At 42.8% G+C, this 10796-nt stretch overlaps 1 protein-coding gene across 1 annotated transcript in view; it reads right to left on the bottom strand.

Annotated features, from left to right (window-relative positions):
- Window positions 1-720: 720 nt before the first annotated feature.
- The window catches only part of Nhe1 (Na[+]/H[+] hydrogen exchanger 1), a 39353-nt gene continuing 29277 nt past the window's right edge, over window positions 721-10796 (bottom strand). Inside the window, exons 11-13 of the mRNA XM_076178599.1 lie at window positions 8483-8569; window positions 5049-5192; window positions 721-3658 (exon numbers count right to left, since the gene is read on the bottom strand). Of these exons, the coding sequence (XP_076034714.1) occupies window positions 3563-3658; window positions 5049-5192; window positions 8483-8569 (327 nt within the window). The 3' untranslated portion in view covers window positions 721-3562. The remainder of the gene's footprint in view (window positions 3659-5048; window positions 5193-8482; window positions 8570-10796) is intronic.

The raw sequence follows: 10796 nt of genomic DNA, 5'->3' as shown, positions 1-10796 counted from the left end.
GTATTTTGTGGTGGGCCCAGGATTGCTCTCTACATCTCCAGCTAAAAGTAGAAGAAGAGGGGTGATCGCTGGAAAATCACCCCTTGGTGCAGAAAAAACGTAATATTGCATGTTGGGAAAAAGGATTGTGGTACTCCCCAAGATAGGCGTAGCTCCTCTTGGGGATCGGTGCCACCTGCGTAGAGCCGTTTGGCCCCCAACTCTTGGGGTTGGGGGGGGGGGGTCCCACGACGTAGACGCTGCAGCTCCAGGACCAGAACCTTGTGTTAAGAGGTCAGGTGTATTTGAAGCTGTAGGTTGGCTACAATGGTTTGAAAGTGGTTATGAAGAACGAGGTTGTGCCTGGGTGAAATTGATCCCTATTCTTCATTTGGCTTGAGGTAGAAGGGGCAGGGGTGATGTGATGCAATAGGGGAGTGTACATATAACTAAATGTTAACTGTAAGCAGATGCTGTTGGAGGAAGAGATGAATTGTGAGGTGCCGTGTCTTGCCTCTGACCTAAGCAGTGTGGTATGGTCAGAAATAATATTTTATCCACAAGAAGCTCAGATGGGAGGGGGGGGGGCAATGAATAGGTGTATGGTGTATTGAACAACAAAGATACTTCAGCATGCATAATTATAGTCATTTCCCAAATACAGGGCAGACCAATAGCAATTTGTATATTTTCCTAAGTAATGCATATGGATTTATCAAGTAAAAGGATAACAATATAACATTTTATAATCAAAATAATATAATTTACATAAAATGTAAACTGTATACTGTAGAAGTCTGGCACACCACAATTCAGCAACAAAAATACAACCAATATAGATCAGTTGTAATAGCAGTTTTGATGAAAAAAAAAAAAAAAAGATAAACCTCAAATAATTTCTTGAACATTAATGAAACCAGCTAATATCTAATAAATCATGAAGCATTTTTAATGCAAAACATAATATTGCACAACATCACATTTTTATACCTGCTCTCCTCAAGGTCACTCCTTTGATGTTAATAATTCAAGTTACGAAAAACATCTCAAAATATCACTTTGTAAAAAGAGATTAAATTGGTAAACATTTTATATAAAGTGAGTTAACATGGAATGCATAACAATTATAATAACCTATCTCAAGTTTCACTCAATAGAAACCCACAATCCCACAGCAGCTGGCTAAAGTCCTCAGCAACCCCCCCCTCCCCCTAAATCTTGGGAGAGAAATGTTGGTTTGATGTCTGTGTTGTATTAATGCGAGACTTTCTATATCACCAGCTTGATGTACATAGTGTGAGGGGAGTAGTTGCTGATTGTCAGCTCTCCTTATGTAAAAATGTGGACGAAATACAGTTGAAGCTCATAGGAAGAAACCTTGGGCTGATCTGGAAATAGAGCTAGGCCCCCACCTCTAGATGGAGGTGAGGATTTTGACAGGTTTTGAAAATGGACAACATGATGATTATCTATAACATCCATATTGTAGGACCACTACTAATGGTACCTGTCTTTGGTTCCTGGAATCATAGAAAATGTGGTGTGTACATTTGCACCCTGTAATGCCTGCACACACAACACACAAAGTTGGTCCAACACCTTCCACATGCACCCTTGTACTAAAGCTTCTGAAAACCGTACCTCGAGTAGCACTTTTGTTTCATGATCAAGTGACCCAAGTTCAAATACCCAGGATATACACCACAAAAATGGGTGCCGATAGTAAAGTTTCATATGTATACTACATATGCTTACACTCTGTCAGGGTAACCTGAGGCCCTGTTCATACAACACATTCACAGACAATTCAATTCCTTCCTAATACATACACTACCCTTACATGAAAGTCATCTCTGCTTCCACCCAGTCAGGCCCCAGCATGTCTGGGTGAAGTTGGGCCATGCCTATATAACAGAAGATAAACACACTCTTGGCCCTAGTTTCCTTTAAACCTCCCCACTGAAATGGGAGCTGTCCACAGTAATGTGGTGGATTGCAAAAAATTATACATACAAGTCAATTTCTAAATACATATACACAATGAATCAAAACAAATATGAAATACATAAACTGGTTCCAAAACCCTTTTACAGTAAAAGCAATACACAGTATTATATTGTAAGCTACAAAGTATTTAATAGCAAATCTGATGAAATATATGTGGTACATAGGATATGTGCAAAACTATCTACTTAGTTCCCTCTGTACTGGGGTACTGGGTGGCACTTACAGTTTTATTATGGCTGCTGCTAGGTTCTTATCTAGCCATGCAGGAACCCTTTGGTAGTATTTAGGTCAAAAGATGATGAATCTGTTAATGAACTGCTTTGAGTAAAATATGATTCATCTCTTAGTAAATCTTGTATAGTAACTGATATAAAAGTCTTTCCACAGTGCAAGAGGATATAATAAACTAATATTATTGCAACATGATGCACTAACTGGAAAACTTGATGACATAATTCTAATGTCATGCTCATAAAACTCCCATGTAATGTAATAGCCTAATATCATCTTAACTGATATAATACACATCAATATACAATATTTCATTTATATATATCATATTCAAACTGTAACAAAGATATCACACATATACATTGTCATGTCACATGTAGAAGTACAGTATAAATCTGTTAACTCTTACAAAATCTTGTCTTCCAAACTGGCAGTCATTGAATAACCATGTGAAAATATTATGAATTTAAATTTGTTTCACCATAAAAAAAATAATGGTAACAATAAATGAAATAAATAAATAAAATGCTACAGACTAAAGACATGACATCCATGGTGCAAGACTTATTATGCTAACCTCCTGTTCTGGTGGCAAACTGTCCTGCACTAATATTAACACAGACAACTGTCCCAGGATTCTTCCCAGAGGTATGGGAGGTCCCAAGGAATATTATCAAGTGCTGTGGAATTCCAGGTTTTAAGTCGGTACAATCTGAGGTAACAATTATCCTAATATACATAAGTATACATGAGCCAAGGTGGTTTGAGGGAAGGTATTTGTCAAGAAAGCCTTAATAAATTACCCGTCTGAAGTGCTGTCTAAGAGGGTGATTGGGCAAGTTCTAGATATGTATGTGTTCAGGGAGGAGTGAAGGAAGGAAGACAAAGGGGTTGTAAGGTGGATAAATTAGAAAAAGTTGGGGTGCATTATATATGTAATATATGAAAAAATGTATTGAGTGAGAAAGTGAAAGAGGAGAAATATCTGGCAAAACTAAGAGATGTATGGCATGTAGCAAATGAGGGGCAAAATGGGTATAAAAAGAATGGATGTGTTTCCAAGATGAACCATTAAAGTGTGCAAAAATGGTGTGTTGGATGGCAGAATAAATTGCCCAATGAAGACAAGATCACAATGATAAAATGTAGTTTACATACTTCCACACATGCAATATATACATTATCACTTCAATACCAACAGCTTCTATAAACAGTAAAACATTCTTTTATACACTCTCATGTCTCAACTCACCATTAGATATATTAATAATCATAAAATATTACCCTGGCATGACTAATGGTAAATGGCAATAGGAAAATTTTTGCATTTCTTTGATGCATTCAACTAACTAGCGACAAAAAGTTCTTCCTCTGAGTCAGATGGCTGGACATTAATAGACTGATAGCATTGTTTCTTCAAATCATATGCATGGGACCGTACCTGGAAAAAACAAGAACATTTCATCAGCAATATTCTATTTACATAAAAAAAATTATATACACAATGTACACTCACATTACCATTTCTTGAAGGACATCTTTCAAAAACTTCTAGAGAAATTTAATAATTTTCTTCACATACATACATATACCATATACCACATACAGTAAAAGCCCTCTTATCCGGCATTCAGGTATCCGGCAACTTCAAGTATTCGGCATATTTTTTCGGAGCATTAAAATCTATAAAAATCTATATGAAATCAATACAAATCGATAAAATTTCCAGCGCGAGGCTTTAATTGTTCCCGCCGTCACCAAAGTGCACCACTGTCTGGGTCAGGTTCACATCACCCGCCACAGCCCACTGCCCACGCTGTTCAGTCTCACATGTGCCACGTTTATGTTTGTCTCCGCTCAGTTCAGCTACATTCTTCCTCAAGTGTTCCCCTGTAAACTTCCATCATGCCCAAAGTTGATAAACAGAAACGTGTTGTGCTTACACTAAGGCAGAAGGTGGATATTTGCAAACGTTTAGAGAAAGTGGAAAACAGAATAATACTCATGGACGAATTCGGCATAGGCTCATCAACCATCTACGATATTTAGGGCCAATCGAAGAAGTTCCGTGAGTTTATGAAGTAGACAGATACCCCAAAAGCTGCTGAAAACCGTCACACTTTACAATATCAGCGTGGGGACATGATTGACAAAGTGTTGTACGAGTGGTTTTGCCTGAAAAATCCGAAGGAGTATCAATAACAGGCCCCATGCTGCAAGAAAAAGGACACGACCTAGCAAAAAAGATGGGTGAAGCTGAAACATGTCAGTTCTCAAATGGTTGGCTACACCGATCCAAGACTCGGCATGGAATAAGAAAGCTGGACATTGCTTTTGTAACCCTTCACTTATTTTAGTAACCCCTTCAGAAAAGTACAGAGAAGGTTAGTGTCTAGTGATGAACTGTATGTTGGCGAGTGAGGTGGTGACGCCGCAATCATGTGATGCTTTGTTTATGTTACGGTATGTGATACTATATGTTAACTGACATTAATAGTGAGTAAAGGGGGTGATTGTAGACATATTTCTGTACCCCTTCACTTACTTTAGCAACCCCTTCAAGTATCCGGAATTTTCGAGTATCCGGCATGCCTTTGGTCCCAGTGATGCCGGATAAGAGAGCTTTTATTGTACATACATATACCAAGGCTTTTTCCCTCTTTCAAGGGAGGTAGCCAAAAGGAAAAAGGCATAAAATCATTCCCACTCATTCCATCCCTAAATACACTCCACTCCCCTCCACCCTCCCTCTTATCTTAGCTCACATTCAGTGATATTAGTAGAGGAAAATATTCATCAAATATGTCTTAAATATATATAGGTTGCCTTACTTCTTGATGTGTCAGTTTGCGAATCAAAAATGGACGGATGTATAAGTTGTCAATGCGCAGGAACCCTGTCAGATGGGCAGTGGCAGGTGCTTCATACTCCTCTTCAGTGTACTCAGACAAATGTTCTGAATCAACTGCCTGACCCTGTTACATTTAAGAAAAATCATAACAATTAATCTATACACTCAAAGTTAAACAAAGAACTTGTGTTGCATTGTCAAAAATATATCAGTATTTGAACTTCAGAATCTTCTTACTGACATGTTAATGAAACAAGACCTATGGTATTATTAACTATTCTGCATAACAAAACTGGGACAAAAGATGGGTACCTGATAGTGGTGGTTCTGCACAATGGATGTCAGAGAGAATCACCTCAACCTATCTATTTTCAAAACTCATTAACAACCTCACCTCTGTGGCATAGTGCTATAAGGTGCCCTGGCATTTGACATGAGCAGGTCACCATAGGAATGCACCATAGTGTTGTAGAGTGCCCCAACCACCAGATGCTTTCCAGTACAAGGGCTCTTTGTCATGGCCACAAGGCCTATTCATACATGTTTACCAAGGCGTGGCATAGTCTTCCTTCTGTGTAAGGAAAACGACGTTGCCCCCATGTCAGTCTATACCCATCTCCTATACAGGGAGCATCCAACACTCTTGCTCCTGTACACTTGCATCACAATAAAGATTCAAACATCGTCCCCTTGCATTTCAGTTCCACACATATGACAAACATGGCAGAGTGAGGATAATGCTTGCAATTGCTTGCAACAGTGAAACATGGGACAATACGTGAATCAGTGGTGCGTACACGAATGGAGCACTGATGAAACTAGACCAATAGGCAACAGTGAACACGCTGGACCGATCATAGTGTGGATGCACGGGACCATGAAAAATCGTGTAATAGTGATAAGCCTTTGCGCATGTAGTGGTGTGAATAAAGAGGCCTTCATCCCACTGCTTCACTCTACTGGCCGCGAACATCACCCTGCACGGGGCCCAGGCCACTTACACAGGCTGCGCGAACAAAGAGGCCTTTATCCTGCTTTGCCCAGCTCTCCACGAGTGCCACCCACACGGAGCCCAGCTGACTTGCATAGGTCTGTATCACTGCCTCTGTTCCCTCGTTGCAATTACGTCACCACAGGAGGTGGCAACACCACTGCTGCCCACAGGAGGCATTGATGGTGACAATCTCAGACACCCAGTAGGACATGCAAAGGGTTCTCCACCAGACACACACACCCCACCCCCCTTCTCCAGGGAAGGCTGACACCTGCCATCCTAGACCCTTCTGGCCCATCATCCTCCACCTGTCAGTGCCTGCAACATGCTGCCTTACACAGGTGCGAATATCATGGGGATAGGCCCTCAGCACCTAGGCATGTCAGAGATAACAAGAGCCCTACAGCCGCCACTCTCTGCACAGACAACGCAGCTGACATATCTCACATGCCCCCCACAACGGGACACTTCCGGCTGACCACCCTCCACCATCTGTCAGTGCCCACGCCGTGCTGCCTGACACAGGTACAGACATTACAGGGAAAGGCACTCGGCACCTAGACATGTCGGAGATATCAGGAGCCCTACAGCTGCCGCTCTTGGCGCAGATGATGCAGCCAACATATCTCACATGTCTCCTGCAATACACACCACTTCAATGTCGGAGACAGGGACCGCAATGCCGCCATACGGATTCACGGGGAGGTCTGAACACCCCTCCTCTCCTTTGGCTTGGCCATAGTCCCACTCAACTTCCCAGAGCCTGTCTTGGCGATGACATACGCGAACAGGTCCGCTGAGCTAACAGGTCCATTGAGCTAACACTGCCCATTGACAGCTCACCGGCCACCACTCGTGACTACTACCTATGGAACTTTAATGATGTGCTGGTTTCCAAGGATGACCCCAGCACCGTCCCCCTAGGAAAGATGATGCTTCTGCCTCCTCACGAGAACCAACCTGCAAGCTGACGCGATCCCCCTCGCCGCCCACATACACAGGCCGATACCATTTGCATTTCTGGTTTAAGCAAAGGAAGACCTTGACTCAATGGTGCAACAAGGTATTGTCCTGCCTGTCGTAAGGCGAGCTCTGTCGCTGCCACCCGTGCTGGTGCCCTTCGATCTTGCCCTGCCAGTGGTACTGCAGACAGATGCATCACACCTCTACAGCACCAGACCGCCCACTCCGCTCGGTGGAGGACATGCCGTCCTTGTGCATGGACCCACTTTGATTCTGCCCCCGACACAGTGTGCATGCAGGTAAAATACCAGGCACTTCCACCTCATTCAGTTTGGTCCACTGTTTCCGATGGACGCCGAAACCTGACATGCTTACTACCACCTGGGCTGCATCCAAATGCAAGCCATACCCGTTTGGATGGCCCCACTTCTGGTGGTTGATGGACCATTGTCCACTCATCTCCCTCCTCACATCAGGAGCGCCATCACCAGCAATACCAGCGCATCGCGGTGATGACCCATTGCTCACCACCGATGTCGACTGGATACTCTGGAGACTACAGGCCACGACACTGACAAGCCCCACCTACAGTCACCCACTTACCTGCATGACCTCTGGGCTTCCATCTGACCATTGCACCCTACCCACCTTCATCCCTCCATATTGGAAGCTCTGAAACGCCCTTTCCACTGACGAGAATTGGCGCTGTCCAACCAGCACAGTGCCACCCCACCATCCACGGGAGCAACCACCGGTCTCCGGTGATGCTGCCCCACCACATCCTGTCCCTAGGTGGAGGACCTGCCGTCATGCGCAGATCCCCCTAATTCCGCCTCTCACCCCTGCTGGCGGGTAAGCATACCCCTCGCCATGTCATGTGAGTGCAGAGGATGGGGAGGTGTGGTGTAGTGCTATAAGGTGCCCTGACATTTGACATGAGCAGGGCACTGTAGGGTTGCACCGTAGTGTTGTAGAGTGCCCCAACCACCAGACACTTTCCATTACAAGGACTCTTTGTCATGGCCACAAGGCCTTCATTCATACATATTTACTAAGGCATGGCATAATCTTTCTTCTGCTTAAGGAGAACAAGTTTGCCCCCACGTCAGTCTATACCCATCTCCTATACAGAGAGCATCCAACGCTCCCGCTCCTTACACTTACATCACAATAAAGATTCAAACATCGTCCCCTTTCATTTCAGTTGCACACATATGACAAACAACCTCTACCTATACATGCAGCTCCATGGGGCTGACACTAAGTCTATGGTCCGGGCCCAAGATCTCTACCAACTTTATTTGTATTTTTTCCACCTTTCAAGTGAGGAGACCAGACAACTAGTGTCTGTTCCCCACCATTGCCATTCACTGTCTTACCTCCTCATGTTTACAATAAAACTACTATATTCTGAAAAACTAATATACTGAATACAATTCAATGGTAATGATACTTACCCACTCTCTTGTCTTACTTAATGTCAACTCCTTGTCCACTTTTTCTTTTCTTCTCCTACTTCGCACAGTCTTGTCAGCCTTCAAATACTGTGTATGAGGTGAAAAGTAATTAACAAAGGATTAGAAAAAATTAATACTTAATACACAAGAACATGTAAACAAAAGAAGAGTAATGGAACCCAGTATGCTGATATTATTATAACATTCTATAAAGATCAAAATACATACATATCATACATATACTACAGGCTTTTTCCCTTTACAGCTACTGTCCCTCTGTTATGCTGTCCCCCAAACCCTTGTTGCTGTCTTGTACAATTTCTCTGAATTACATTTCCTTGTTTCGCCTACCCTGTGGTGCGGGGAAAAGAATACTGCCACCAAGTATTTCCACTTGGATTGTAAGAGGCAAGAAAAATGGGACGGGGATTGGGACCAGGCATCCTTCTCCCTGTAGCCCCACAGGGGACATTCCTAAAAAATGTGAAGGCATAAGAGGGTCTAGAAGTTTTCCAACCAGCACCCTAAGGTTTAGGACTTTTAATGTGTATAGATGTGGTACAGATGAGAGTAAAAGGGAAGAGATTGGTAGTATGTTTGTGAGAAAAAAGATGGATGTGTTGGCTTTGAGTGAAACTAAGTTGAGAGGGAAGGGTGAGTGTGAGTTTGGGAGTGTAAGTGGGAGGTTATCAGGAGTGAAGAGAGGGTGAGGGAGAGAAGGTGTGGTTATAATAGAAAGTGAAGAGATAGGTAAACATGTAGTGGAGTGGAAGGAGGTTTTGTCAAGGATAATGTGGATGAAGGTGAAACTGGAAAAGAAGATGTGGGTTTTTGTAAGTGCATATGGGCCTGGTAGTGAGAAGAGTGTAGAAGAAAGGGTGGCTTTTTGGATAGATTTAAATGAGTGCATAGAGGGATTAGGGAGGAATGTCAATGTAGTAGTATTGGGAGACCTTAATGCTAGGGTAGGAAATGAACCAATTGATGGAGTGGTTGGGAAATGTGGAGTTCCAGGAAAGAATTGTAGTGGAGAGTTGATGGTGGAGATGTGTCTTGAGAGTTGATGACAGCAAATACAGTGTTTCAGAAGAAAGTCAAGCATAAGTACACATGGCAGAGGGTGGTGGATGGAAGGGTGGTGGATAGAGCGTTAATGGACTATGTAGTGGTAGATAGGAGTATAATAGGAAGAGTTAAGGATGTATATGTGCTAAGGGGAGAGGGTGGGGGAATATCAGATCATTTTTTGGTGGAAGGTAAGTTGAGAGTGGAGGATAGATGGAGAAAGAGGAAAAGGACAAAAGGTAGGGAGGTACTTAGAGTGAACTCTTTAAATGAAAAGGAAAAGGAGAAGGAGTACAAGAAGAAGCTGTGGGAGGAGTGGGAGGGAGTGAAGGATAGAGTAGAGCTAGGAGTGGAGGAGGAATGGGGATGGTTCAAGGAGGGAGTCACAAAGTGTGCAAAGATGGTGTGTGGAACACGAAGGACAGGAGGAAATAGAAGGAAGGGTAGTGAATGGTGGGATGAGGAAACAAAGAAGGGTGTAGAAGAGAAGAAGCGAGCTTTCACAGACTGGTTACAAAATAGGACGAGGGAGTCATATGAGAGGTACAAAGAAAAGAAAAGAGAAGTAAAGTAAAAGGTAAAGGAGGCAAAGAGGAGAGCAGATGTGAAATGGGATAAGAGTATGACAAAATTTTGAAAGTAATAAAAAGATGTTTTGGAAAGAAATTAAGAGAGGAAGAAGAGGTGAATCAAGTAGAGAAGAAAAGGTAAAAGGTGCAGATGGAGAGATGATAATGGAAGAGAAGGCAGTAAGGGGAAGATGGGCAGAGTATTTTAGGGAGTTGCTAAATGTGAAGGAGGTTAGGAAGGGAAAGATAGTTGCAGTGGAAAGTGCTAAGAAAATGAGTGATGAGTGAGGAAAATGGAAGAGAAATAAGGAAGGATGATGTGAAGGCAGTTGTTAAGATGATGAGAGCAGAGAAGGCACCTGGTCTGGATGGATGCTATGCAGCATGTCTAAAAAAAGGAGGTACAGTAATGGTGGACTGGCTGGTGAGGTTATTTAATGTTTGCTGGAGAGAGAGTAGAGTGCAAGAGGACTGGAGGAGTGCCTGTATAGTTCCACTTTACAAGGGAAAAGGTGAGTGTAGTAGTTTTAGAGGGATGAGCTTGTTAAGTGTAGTTGGGAAGGCTTATGGGAGGGTCTTGATTGAGAGGAACAGAGAGAGTAATTGGCGAGGAACAGTGTGGATTTAGGACAGGTAGAGGTTGTGTAGATCATATTTTTGTGGTAAGACAGATATATGAG

This window comes from Oratosquilla oratoria, chromosome 41 (genome assembly GCF_046742065.1).
Source record: "Oratosquilla oratoria isolate Oo_2021 chromosome 41, ASM4674206v1, whole genome shotgun sequence".
NCBI lineage: Eukaryota > Metazoa > Arthropoda > Malacostraca > Stomatopoda > Squillidae > Oratosquilla > Oratosquilla oratoria.
The sequence above is the reverse complement of the archived record's forward strand: the minus strand, read 5'-3'. Positions and strand labels throughout refer to the sequence as shown.